This window comes from Peromyscus californicus, unplaced genomic scaffold (genome assembly GCF_007827085.1).
Source record: "Peromyscus californicus insignis strain IS unplaced genomic scaffold, ASM782708v3 Scaffold_8__1_contigs__length_139910024, whole genome shotgun sequence".
Classification (NCBI taxonomy): domain Eukaryota; kingdom Metazoa; phylum Chordata; class Mammalia; order Rodentia; family Cricetidae; genus Peromyscus; species Peromyscus californicus.
Window position 1 is genome coordinate 75,513,623 of NW_026294606.1, and position 13,955 is coordinate 75,527,577.

The 13,955-nt window shown below is 38.8% G+C and overlaps 1 protein-coding gene across 4 annotated transcripts in view; it reads left to right on the forward strand.

Moving 5' to 3' along the window:
• The window catches only part of Acbd5 (acyl-CoA binding domain containing 5), a 40,783-nt gene that overhangs the window by 8,220 nt on the left and 18,608 nt on the right, over positions 1 to 13,955 (forward strand). For 3 of the 4 annotated variants that reach the window (XM_052729066.1, XM_052729065.1, XM_052729063.1), the window contains exons 4-9: positions 1,803 to 1,875; positions 3,902 to 4,016; positions 4,243 to 4,275; positions 8,936 to 9,070; positions 11,541 to 11,738; positions 13,823 to 13,926. In XM_052729066.1, the coding sequence (XP_052585026.1) occupies positions 1,803 to 1,875; positions 3,902 to 4,016; positions 4,243 to 4,275; positions 8,936 to 9,070; positions 11,541 to 11,738; positions 13,823 to 13,926 (658 nt within the window). The remainder of the gene's footprint in view (positions 1 to 1,802; positions 1,876 to 3,901; positions 4,017 to 4,242; positions 4,276 to 8,935; positions 9,071 to 11,540; positions 11,739 to 13,822; positions 13,927 to 13,955) is intronic. The other variant, XM_052729064.1, reaches the window with a different exon arrangement.

The window sequence follows — 13,955 nt, forward strand, 5'->3', positions numbered from 1 at the left end:
TTTTTCCCCTGCAGTTGACCTTTGGCAGAGTTAACTGCTTAAAAAAAATTTATGAAGAGGGGATTTGTGTTATTTTTTGGGACAGTCTCATTCTAAAACTCATATGTAGCCTTGGACTTTTGCTTGCTCTCTCTACTTTCCCAGTGTTGAGGTTATAGGCAAGATTACAGGCATGAACTACAATACTCAGTTTATTCCGTGCTAGGGATTGAACCCAGGGCCATGTGTATGCTAGGCAAATACTTTTATCTACTGAACTACATCCTCAGTCCTATTTCATCTTTATTTCTAGTATATAAATTAGTTATACATGTTGGGGAATATTATTTTAAGGTATGTTACTTTTGTTTATGTTGCATTTGTTTAACTCTGTGAAGCTGTGTTACTTTGCCTGTCTAAAACACCTGATGGTCTAATAAAGAACTGAACGGCCAATAGCAAGGCAGGAGAAGGGATAGGTAGGGCTGGCAGGCAGAAAGAATTAATACAAAGAAAGAAGTAACCAGAGAAGGAGGAGGACATCAGGGGCCAGCCACCCAGCTATATGGCAAGCCACAGAGTAAGAGTAAGATTTATAGAAGTAAGAGAATGGGAAAAGCCCATAGGCAAAAGGTAGACGGGATAATTCAAGCTAAGGGAAGCTTGCAAGCAGCAAGCCAAGTTAAGGCTAGGCATTTATCAGTAATAAGCCTCCATGTGTGATTTATTTAGGAGTGAGGTGGCAGGCTCCCCCAAAGAGCAAAAACAAACAACAACATACACATTTAAATTAATGGGAAAATTTTTACCAAAACGTCTGTTTATGTACAACATGGCTTTTACAGTTCTTATAGTCTTGTAAACGATTTGTTATTGTTACTATTCTTTATAATGACATAAAAGCTTTTTTGAGGCTGGAGAGATGGCTCAGTGGTTAAAAGCACTTGGTACTCTTGCAGAGGCCTTGGATTAAGTTCCTTGCACCCACTGTGGGTGTCTTACAACTGACTCCAGTTCCAGGGGAATCTGATGCCCTCCTCTGGCCTTTCAGAGCAGTTCCTTGAAAATGGTTCACATGCATACACTCAGGCTCACATACATACACACAAAAATTAAAAACAGATAGATCTCAGGTTGGAGACATGGCTCAGTGGTTAAGTGTACTTACTTTTGCAGAGGACCTAAGTTTTGTTCCCAGCACCCAACTGCCTGTAACTCCTGTTCCAGGGAATCTGACAACCTTTCTGGCTACTGAGTTCCTGTACAGTAGTGTACATAAATAACTACAAACATACTCACGCAAATAAATTTTTTAAAAATCCTTAACTTTTAAAGGGTCCTTAGGATATATTTATGAATAGTCTATAGTCTTCTGTGGTCTACACATACGTGGATAGGTTGGATGCTTAATGTTTAAAATCCTCTCTCTTATTTTATATTTTCAAAAATAATTATGAAAGGTTATGTAAGGCTGTTGCATGCAATAGACTTTACGTACATTCTTCCGGACTCTCCTACCGTCCCTTCTCCCTCCTGTTTCCTCTCCCTGTCTTCATCAGTCCCCTGTCTCCTCATTTCACTTACCTTTATGTCATCAGTACAGACATGATTTTATGTACAAAGTTTAAGCTCCATGAATGAGAGAAGATATGATGCTTGTCCTTCTGAGATCGATTTAATTCACTTCATATGATTTTCTCTGGTTGTATCCATTTTCCTACAGTTAGCATAACTTCATTATTTAATAGCTTTAGGCATGAGCTAACATTTCTACTTCAAAAATCAAGTGTCTTTTGTTTTTGCTTTTATATTTTCATTTCTAGGGATGCTTGGAGCTCATTGGGTGATATGACTAAAGAAGAAGCCATGATTGCATATGTTGAAGAAATGAAAAAGGTAGGGAACTAATTCATAGTAGAGAATGAAAATATTTAAAGCAGCTTGAATTTACCTTTGTCGTGTGTGACAGTAGTCGGGATTGAACCCATGCTAATCAGCTACTCTACTATTGAGCTATATGTCCAGCACCTCTAATTTAATTTACATTTTTTTTTTTTTTTTTTTGAGACAAGGTCTTATGTAGCTTAAGCAGCCTCAGAGTTGACATGTGGCAGAGATGACCTGGCTATCTTGCCTCTACCTCCTGAGTGCTGGAATTACGGACAGGCACCACACAGCCCAGTTTGATGTGGTGCTGGAGATAGACTTCCATGGCTTCATGCATGCAAACCAAGCATATTAACTAACTACATGCCCGGCCTTGTCTGATGATCTTAAAGAAATTGCTTTTGAACATAAAGGAAATCTGTAATAACTGAATCAGTCTCCCGATCCCCGAGAGGATTTTTAATAACTTTTATTTGGATTATTCAGAATGATATTTTTCTGTTTCTTTTATTAGTATTGCCTGTGCTAGTCTTTGTTGTGCCCTTTGCTCCATTTTCACAACTTTTGTTTAGTGGACTTTAGAACAGAGGGCAGAGTTAATTCTCTTAGTGTTATCTGTATTGGTAGCACAAAAACAAAGGAGCCCTTCAGAAGCAGAGAGAAGTAAAAGGCATTGTGGCTTGATAATTTTTTCTTTTTGAAAAGTAACACTTATTTGTGTGTGTGTGTGTGTGTGTGTGTGTGTGTGTGTGTGTGTGTGTGTGTGTGATAGTGCATGTGTGACACTCAGAGGACAGCTTGTAGGACTTGACTCTCTCCTTTCACTGTGTGTGTTCTGAGACAACCTCAGGATGTCTGGCTTGGCATCAAGTGCCTCTACTCACTGAGCCATCTTGCTGACCTCTTTCTTCACTTTAAATAGTGTATAATTTTCAGGCTACATTTCTATAATTCAATATAAAGTTGAACTGACATAATATTTATCCATGGTTTGTTAAATAATGGTTTTATCCACAGTTTAAAGTAAGAAAGGGAGCTAGGAGCCGTGACTTGTGCTTATAATTCCAGCAACCTAGACTCTGAGCAAGAGGATTGCTAGGAGTTGAGGCCAGCCTGGGCTACAGTGCTAAGACCTTGTCTTAGTAGGGCATGGTCAAGCACACTTTTAATCCCAGCCCTTTGGAGGCTATGGCTGGAGGATCTCTATGAGTTCAAGACCAGCCTGGTCTACATAGGGAGTTCCAGGACAGCCAGGGGTATACAGTGAGATTCTGCACCACCCCCCCAAACAAAAAAAAAAATGAAAAACCCAAACCCAAAATAAACAAATGGATGCTTCTGAATTGTCTCATAGTCTTTGAGGTATCAAAGAGTTTATTATTCCTGCTTTATTTTTTTGTTCTCTTAGATACTTCATTAATTTTATTATATATATATTTCTTTAATTTTATTATATAATATGTAATTAATTTTATTATATATAAAATAGTTATATATAATTAGATATAATTTTATTCTAGCTCCACTATTTTTTAATAAACCCCAGTTTTTAATGTACAACTTAAAGATTATCATACAGATAATCTTTTCATGTGAAGCCTGTGTAAAATGTCTTCAAATGAAAATACTTTTAAAATACAAAAGTTATTTTATGTGTATGTGCCTGAGTATATGTAGACCACATGCATGTAGGAGCCCTCAGAGGTCAGAAGTGGAGTTACAGATGGTTGTGAGCCACTATGTGGGTGCTGGGAACTCAACCTGGATCCTCTTTAAGAATATCAAGTTCTCTTTAACTAACAGCTGAGCCATCTCTCCAGCTCCAAGAGTACTTTTAGATCTTTAGTATTTACATCTTTAGTATACTTGAAAACATTTAGTTTATGTACTTTATATAATTATTGTAGTCCCTTTGGAGAGTCTGCTGATGAACTTCAAATCTGGAAATTATTGACAGACTTGAAATAATAGATTTTGTATAACTATAGATCAAGTTAATTGGTGATTTTATAGTATTTCTTTCTCTTAATTACAGATTCTTGAAACTATGCCTATGACTGAGAAAGTTGAAGAATTGCTGCATGTTATAGGTCCATTTTATGAAATTGTAGAAGACAAAAAGAGTGGCAAGACTTCTGACTTGACCTCAGGTTGGACAATCTTCTTTCTTTTCAAGACACAGTCTTGTGTACAAGGTTGGACCAGGCTGGCCTCTAACTCACCATCTCCTTGCCTCACTTCCCATGTTGTGGGATTACAGGCGTGGCCAGTCCTGCTCAGCTCTACTTTACTTTTTTTTCTTAACTCAGCAACTGATATATTATGCATACACTGATACCTATGCGTCTAATTTTCTCTTTTACTTTCACATGCCAGTCCGATTGGAGAAAATCTCCAAATACTTAGAAGGTAGGAATAATAATCCATGTAAAACCCTTGTTTAAAATTTACAGGGCAGTGGGGCTGAAGTGTTGGCTCAGTGGTTAAGAGCACTTCCCACTCTTCCAGAGGATCCAGTATGATTCCTAGCACCCATGTCAGGCAGCTCACAACTGCCTATTAATCCAGCTCTAAGTTGTCATCAGATGCTCTCTTGGCTCTTTGATCACCTGCACACATGGAATACATTTAGACTCACATACCCTCAAACATAAAAGTAGAAATAAGTAATGGGGTTGGATGGCTTAGTGGTTAAGAGCACTGGCTGTACTTCCAGAGGTGCTGGGTTCAATTCCTAGCATCAACATGGTGGCTCACAGCCATCTTTAACTCCAGTTCTAGAGGATCTCATGCTCTCTTCTGACCTCTGTGGATACCAGGTAGTGCACAGATATATATGCAGGCAAAACAACCAAACAAAATAAAATGAAATAATTAAAAATACTAATAGAAAAATTAATAATAAAAAAGCTTAAGGAAAAAGTAATTCTGCACAAATACATAAAACATAAATTTATCATCTAGGAATTGTTATTCAAAGTGAACACATGAATATGTATGAGGTTCTAAAATATTATTAAACTCTAAATTTTAACCTATTAAAATATTCCAAGTGGTTCACTTTTATATTACAGAAATATAGAATAATTAATAGTTTTTTGTGTTTGTTCATTTTTTTTTGCTTTGTTTTTGTTTTATCAAGACAGGGTTTCTTTATGTATCCCTGGCTGCCCTGGAACTCACTCTGTAGACCAGGCTGGTATTGAACTCAGAGATCCGCCTGCCTCTGCCTCCTGAGTGGTGTGATTAAAGGTGTGCGACACCACCACATAGCTTGTTTGTTCTTAATTAAATTAAAAAAAATATTTATTTAGTGCACTCATGCCACAGTGCGGAGAGTAGAAGTCAAAGGGAAAATTGTGGGACTCGGTTGTCTCTTTCTGCCATGTGAGTGCTGGGGATAAAGCTCAGTCCTCGGGCTTGGTAGCAAGTGCCTTTATCCACTGAGCCATCTCACTGGCCAGTTTTGTTTTGAGAAATAATTTTGCTTTATGAAATACGTTAGTGATACCATGAATCAAATGTTTTTCTAGCTTATTTTTAAAATATTTGTTATTTAGAAACAGTTTCATGTTGCCAGCACTGGCTTTGAACTCATTGTGTAGATGGGGATGGCCTTGAACCTTGGATTGCTCTGTTTCCACCTGCCAAGTTGTTGGGTTACAGGAGTGTGCCACCCTATCTGGCTGCTTGCTTCCTTCCTTTCTTCCTCTTTCTTCCTGTCTTGCTGTCTCTGTCTCTTGCTGTCTCTGTCTCTCTCTCTTTTATTATTTTATGTGTATACTTGTTTTGTCTGTAGGTGTCTTTTTGTGCTATTTGTGTGCCTGGTGCCCTTGGAGGCCAGAAGTGGGCATCAGCTCTCCTGGAACTGGAGTTGCACATGGTTGTGAGCCGCTTTGTGGGTACTAGGAGTTGAGCCCAGTTTCTCTTGAAGAGACAGTATTCTTAACCACTGACCCATCTCTCCAACTCCTAGATAATTTTGTAAAAAGACTTATTTATTTGTATTTTATGTGTATGGATGTTTTGTCTGCATGTATACCTGTGTGCCACTTGTGTGCCTAGTGTCAGAAGAGGGCGTCAGACCCCTGGGGACTGCAGCATGGATGATGGTGAGCAACCATGTATGCAGGTGCTGGGCATGGGATCTAGATCCCCAGCAGCCGGTGCTGTCCACCACTGTGCCGGTCTCTCAGCCTCTTAGAGTCTTTATTTTCTTTCTTTACCATTTTTATAACAAAAACCAAAGTTGTGATTTTGGTTCTTCATCTCATCTATGTGATTAACAATCATGTGGCTTTTGTCATTTAGATTATTTTTTAAGTGATTTTTTTTCTATTAAAAATGTTTTTTCCATTTTACATACCAATCACTGTTCCCTATTTTTTTTTTTTTTTAAGATTATGTATTGTGTATACAGTGTTCTGCCTGCATGTGTCCCTGTAGGCCAGATAAGGGCACCAGATCTCGTTATAGATGTTTTGAGCCACCATGTTGTTGCTGGGAATTGAACTCAGGACCTCTGGAAGAGCAGCCAGTGCTCTTAACCCCTGAGCCAACCCCTATATGGTCTTTTACATAGATTTTTGGATGTTGAGTAGTGTTCATTATCACATAACTGCATTGATGTTTTCTGCTGTCAGATGGTTTTGTTGCAAACGTTTATTTGATGGAGGTTTAGATGAAGGTGTCCATGGGTGTGAGTTTCTTTTCGTGTGTGTGTGTGTGTGTGTGTGTGTGTGTATGTATGTAATTGGGTTTTTTTTTCTTGTTCTTGTTTTAAAAATCAAAAACAAAAAAATTCTTCTCTCATGCTTAGCATATATAAAGCCCCAGACAAAAAGCCTTTGTGACTTAATACAATACCTTAGGACTGGGAGTGACCATTATTAGTAGAATACTTTCCTACCATGGATAAGACTCATAGTCTGATTCTTAGAACTACAAAACTAACTGTGGAGATGTCATGATTCTCTAATAGAAAATAGACTTGAAGTTTTAGTCTTTCATTTGGTTAGTTAGGTGGACTTAAATAAGAATGTAGGTCTCACTGTTTAAGGTGTATGGATATTTTGGAATTTAGTGTAATTGGATTTTTTTCTTTTTAATGATTTTTTAAAGTGCATGCGCGCGCGCACGCACACACACACACACACACACACACACACACACACACACGCACACACGCCATGAACGCATTTGTACATACCCAGTGTGATTGTGGATGTCAGAGGGTAGTTTGCAGGAACTGGCTTTTTCCCTACCCTGTGGATCCTGAGAATTGAGTTGACCTCAGATCAGGTTTATGTTGGGCATCTCTACCCACCGAGACATATTGCTGGTGCCAAAGTGGATTTTTGCAAGAGAAAGCCAAAAAGTTTATAGTAGATCACTTCCTTTTCTATTCTGTTTTATTGTGGGCTTTTTTTTGTTTTGTTTTGTTTTGTTTGATATTTGACAGGGTTCAGTATATAGACCTTGCTGACCTGAACTCAGGATTCCTCTTGCCTCAGCCTCCTGAGTGCTGGGATTACAGTTACCACACTTGGTCTTTTCTAACTTCTTTAGGGTTCATTAGTATGCTAAAAAAGACTATGCAGATGATATTCACTGTTGTTTCTCAAAATGTGGTCCAGAACCTAACATCATTGGTAATACATGGGACCCTTATGGATATGGACAATCTTAGATCACTCTAAAACTACTAATTCCAGATCTGTATTCTGATTAGATCTCAGTTAATTGATACGCACATTACAGTTTGTGTCTTCTCTTAGGGTAAACTTTGGCCTATACAGTTTGCTTCTTTAAGTGATGAAATTGATGTTTTAAAAAGTTTATATCGCCGGGCGGTGGTGGCGCACGCCTTTAATCCCAGCACTTGGGAGGCAGAGGCAGGCGGATCTTTGTGAGTTCAAGGCCAGCCTGGTCTAGATGAGCGAGATCCAGGAAAGGCGCAAAGCTGCACAGAGAAACCCTGTCTCGAAAAACCTAAAAAAAAAAAAAGTGTTGGTGTAGCACTCAGGAAGCAGAGGCAGGTGGATCTCTGAGTTTGAGGACAGGATAGTCTACAGAATGAATTCTAGTACAGCCAGGGCTACACAGAGAAGCCCTGTCTTGAAACTGCTCCCCAAAAAGTTTGTCTATCTGTCTGTCTATCTACTATCTATCTATCTATCTATCTATCTATCTATCTATCTTATAAATACATAAAAATTAGGCTGTATACCCTAAGCTCTAAAGATAATACAAAAAAAAATTTTAAAATGTAGTATTTTGTGCCTGATTTAGCAGCACAAATTGAATAATGCATTGATTATCATGGCTTCTGTGTCAGGATGATGATACAGATTCATGTAGCATTCTGTATCTAATAGGAAGAAATTAGGTGGGCATGGTGATGTATGCCTGTAATTCCAGCACTTTGGAGCAGAGGCAGGAAGTTTGAGTCCCGTCTGATCTACGTAGTGTTTTCTAAGCCAGCCAGGGCTATAGTGTGAGGCTTTGTCTTAACATCTTAACAAACAATTAAAATGGAGTCCAACTATACTATCAGGGAGCATATTGATGTTTTCGGAAGGCTAGCAAATCGTTTTTCATTTACTAAGTATGAAGGCCATTTATGTTCAACTTCATTTTTTTTGATTGATGTTAACTTCAAAATTAGTTCTCCCTTGGCTTCAGAAAGGGTAGTTAAGACAACATTATCAATTTTGTTGTAGACTGGTAATTTAAGTAATTTGTATAATTATAAATGTATAGAGTAAAAGAATAACACATTTATATTTATATTTGTAATACTTATTTATTTTTATTTTATGTGTATGAGTGTTTTGCCTGCATGTGTATAAGTGGAACTGGAGTTATGGTTTAAGTCACCAAGTAGGTGCTAAAACTGAACCTAGGTCCCTTGGAACTGCAGCCAGTGCTCTTAATCTCTGACTCATCTCTCCAGCCTCCATTTTTAGTATTGTAATTAAAAAATGATTTATTAGTGAGTTCTCTTGCAAATTCTCACATTAAGATGCATTAGCACATTACTGATGTAGGTTTTCATTTCATGCTTTAGATCTTGGTAATGTTCTGATCTCTTCAAATGCCAAAGCTGTTAATGGTAAAACTGAGAGCAGTGACAGTGGAGCTGAGTCTGAGGAAGAAGAGGCCCAGGAAGAGTTCAAAGGAGCAGAACAGAGTGATAGTAATGGTGAGTCTTGGGTAACGGTTAATACAGTCAATATGAAATTTTGTACCAGATAAGATAAAAGGACATAAGAACATTTGGGCTGATTTTTATATATATATATATATATATATATATATATATATATATATATTATTAATGCATGTGGTGGTATTTGGGGTATTGACTGTATATCCAGGTTTTCAGTGGACAAAATTCTCTACTATGGGGCTGGAGAGATGGCTCAGAGGTTAAGAGCACTGGCTGTTCTTCCAGAGGTCCTGAGTTCAATTCCCAGCAACCACATGGTGGCTCACAACCATCTATAATGAGATCTGGTGCCCTCTCTGAGGTTCTCCCATTGTGCTGTAAGACTGTATTTAAGGTTTCCTCCCTCTTTCAATAAACGGCATTTGGCATTCTGCTGTGGCGAATGACTCGCTGTCTCTTGTCTCTTATTAAAAAAAAAAATTCTCTACTATGGAATATACAGGCAACCAGTCTTATTCATTAATGAAGTAGGTGTTAATTGAGAGTGGACAAGAGTTGGCTAGTCTCCCAAATGTGCATAAAATGATGTATTATGTAATTTAAAAAAGGGTATATCATGATTCTTCTCTTGAGTGTTGGGATCACCTCAGGCATACATTTTGGTGGAGTATTGGAATCATGGGGTACCACATTCTGATGTCCTGTTAGGAGGACAAGTAATTTCAATTATGGAAAGGAAAGGGATATTAAAACTGCACAACGTCTCCTTGCTTCTACACTCTGTTCTTTATGGATCAGTTTGTCATCAGGTAGTCCTCTTCATTTCTAGGTTTCTAGAGCAGTTTGTCTGCGATATTCTAAAATCATTAGGACATTATTCTAGGGGCTGGAGAGGTGGCTCAGCAGTTAGGAGCACTGGCTGCTTTTCCAGAGGACCTGGGTTCAATTCCTAGCAACCACATGGCAGCTCACAGCCATCTGAACTCCATTTTCAGGGGATCTGTTGCCCTCTCCTGGCCTCTTAGAGCATCGAGCATGCATGTGGCATACAGACATACATGTAGGCAAAACACCCATACACATAAAAATAAAATTAAAAATAGATTTAAATTTTTAAACTTTTTTTTTTTTTTTTTTTTTTGAGACAGGTTATCTCTATGTAGCCCTGACTGTCCAGGAATTGCTATGTAGATAAGGCCTCAAATTCACAGATACTGGGTGCCTCGGCCTCTAAGTGTTAGGATGAAAGACGTGCGCCACCATAAATGCCCGGATATATATATACACACACACACACACACACACACACACACACACACACACACACACACGTTTATTATTTATTTAGTCTCTGTGTGTGTGAACACATGCATGCATAAGTGTTGTGTGTTTGTGTGCCCCAGTGCACACAGGAACATCAGAGGGCATCACAACTTTTGGGGTCAGATCTCTCCTTCCATCATGTGGGACCTGGAGATTAAACTCAGGTCATCAAACTTTACAGGAAGTGCCTTAACTTATTAAGATACATAACTCTAGCTCAGGAGATTAGGTTTAGAGACAGGTTTGGTGATGTAACCCTCTAGGCAGTAGGCTGAGGCAGCAGGATTGCTATGAGTTTGAGGCCAGCCTGTATTACAAAGTGAATAGTAGGCCACTTAAGGCTACATAGTGAGACCCTTTCTCACAATAACGAAACCCAGGGTTTGTTGTGATGGCAGGCACCTTTAATTTCAATATTGGGAGGCAGAGGCAGGCCAATCTCTGTAAGTAGGGTTATATAGTGAGACCCTGACTTGATAAAACACCAGCACCAAAAATAAACAAACAAGCAAAAAACCAAAGAAAAGAGCAAGCTATTGTTTTAAATCCTTTTTTCATTTCTAGGTTTATTTTATTTATGTGCGAGTCTGTGTGAGCATGTTGATGCCTGCAGAGCCAGAACAGGGTAGCAGATGTTCTGGAGCTGAAGCTCTAGGCAGTTGGGAGTCTGACATGGGTGCTGGGGACAGAACTTGAGTCCTCGGGAAGAACAGGAGTGCTCTTAACTACAGGGCCATCTCTGCAGCCCAAGGTGATGATGGTAATAATGATGATGAGTTTTAAAGATTTTATAAGAGTCATGGGGAAGGGAAGCATTTTGAAAAGTTAATGTGAATTTTGGGGGAGCTTTGGCATGTAATAATAGCTTCCCTTTCGAGGAGCCGCCCATTTCTCCCATCCAGATAGGAAGCCCTTCAAAAGGATTGTGCTAATTTGGGAATTGACTGTAGAGATTCTAGAACACTTTTTTTTCTGATTGATAAGGGAACTTTTTTTTTTTTTTTTTTTTTTTAAGATAGTGTCTTTCTATGTAGCCCTGCTTGGTACTCTCTATGTAGACCTGAAATTCACAGAGATGTACCTGCCTCTGCCTCTTGAGTGCTAGGATTAAAGACAAAGTAACCATGCCTGGTTACTAGATACTTTTATGCATCTCTCCTTTTTTTCCCCCCCATACAAGATAAGAAAATGGTGAAGAAATCAACAGATAAGAATTTGGAAATCATTGTCACCAATGGCTATAAGGATAGCTTTGTTCAGGATACACATGATGATGTTCATAGCGATTCTTCCCCGAGGGACAGAAGCAATGAAGAAGCAAAACCCATAGATCCGAGTTTGGAGCAGACTGGAAACACTGTTGTCTGTGTTCACCAAGGTATTGTTCTCAAATACTTCTTCGTCTAACCTTTTCCTACAACTAAAATATTCTTTTAACAATTCTAGGATGTTTAGGAATAGTTTAGGACTTAAAACCTCTTACTTAGTAATGTCTTCTTAGGGTTGTTAATGCTAGTATAAGGGTTTGTTACTGTGAAACAGTGAATTAGAGCCAGAAGGCTTTATCTGTTTCTTCTTTATTTGTTCATGGTGTGTAGTTGTGTGCCATGGTAAGTCTGTGGAGTATAGCTGGAGAGTTTTCTCTCTGGGTCCCGCCCAAACCCCGGCAGTCTCTTAGCCCACATAAAATAAACATACAGATCCTTGGCCATTAGCTCAGGCCTATCATTGTCTAACTCTTACTCTTATATTCAGCCCATTTCTATTAATCTATACTTTGCCGCGTGGCTTGTGGCTTACTGGTACCTTACATCTTCCTTGTCCTGTAGGCAGTCTCCCTCTCCCTTCCTGTTCCCTCAATTCTCTTCTCTGTTTTTTTTTTTTTGTTTTTTGTTTTTTGTTTTTTGTTTTTCGAGACAGGGTTTCTCTGTGCAGCTTTGCGCCTTTCCTGGGACTCACTTGGTAGCCCAGGCTGGCCTCGAACTCACAGAGATCCGCCTGGCTCTGCCTCCCGAGTGCTGGGATTAAAGGCGTGCGCCACCACCGCCCGGCCAATTCTCTTCTCTATTAGTCCCGCCTATACTTCCTGTCTGGCTACTGGCCAGTCAGTGTTTTATTTATACAGAGCGATATCCATAGCACTTCCCCTTTTCTTCTGTTTCAAAAAGGAAGGTTTTAACTTTAACATAGTAAAATTACATATAACAAAACAATTATCAAGCAAGAATTACAGTTACAATATTAAAGAAGATATCCTATCTATCTTATATTTGTGAGTCTAAGGTTTTATATCTACACCTCTTTAATCATAACTGAGGAAATTATCAGTATCTAGTCTTCAACCACATCAAAGACCTCAGAAGGATATAATACTACCTGAGAAATGGGAGAAGGATGCAAGCAACTTTCGGGAGTCTTGCAGGGTAGACAGAGACAGCTGACAGCCTGGACAGTCATCTAAAGTTCTCTTGTAAAGTTGGGGCATCTGTCTTTAGCCCACAGGGCTAGAGTCTCTCAGTCATTTTTTTTTTTTTTAGTGTCCTGTAGAATGTCTGGCAGTTTCTTTTGTGTAGTGCTGTGGATATCGCTCTGTATAAATAAAACACTGATTGACCAGTAGCCAGACAGGAAGTATAGGCAGGACTAACAGAGAGTAGAATTGAGGGAACAGGAAGGGAGAGGGAGACTGCCTACAGCCGCCACCAGGACAAGGAAGATGTAAGGTTCCAGTAAGCCACGAGCCATGTGGCAAAGTATAGATTAATAGAAATGGGCTAAATATAAGAGTAAGAGTTAGACAATGATAGGCCTGAGCTAATGGCCAAGCAGTTTAAATAATATAAGCATCTGTATGTTTATTTTATAAGTGGACTAAGGGACTGCCGGAGCTTGGCGGGACTCAGAGAGAAAACTCTCCAGCTACAGTGGAGGGTCTGTGGAGGTCAGAGGACAACTCAATGGAGTTGGCTCTTTTTTCATCATTGAACTCAGGTAGTCAGGCTTGGTAGTAAGCTCCTCTGCTCTCTTAGCCATGGTGTGTTTTATCAGGACCCAGCTCTGTAGACCTGGTGGTCTAGAATTGCTGGTAGTTTTCCTGCCTTTACCTCCTAAGTCTAACTGTAATCCTTTCAGTTAAATAGATATAGAGATATATCTACTTATATGTGTATATAATATATATATATATTATATATAGATCTATAAGTATATAGATAAGTATATCGATCTATATATGTTATGACCTTCAGCCAGTTGTGGTGGAATACCTGTAATCTCAGCACTTCAGAAGCTGAGGCAGGAGCATTGTGGATGATGCATAGTAAATACTATGACTTGGTAAGACAGATTTCTTTCCCAGAATGAGTGTAATATAGGACTGATGAGTTGTGAAAAATAGAATGAAAGTAAGTTTTTCTTGTCTTAGAGCATAATTATACTGTCTGGACATTTGCTCATGTTTAGATACAAATGATGATCACAGTGAAGATGCCTCAGGAATTCATTTGACAAGTGATTCAGATAGTGAAGTATACTGTGATTCTATGGAGCAATTTGGACAAGAAGAGGTAAAGATGACAATTTCTGATTGACAAAT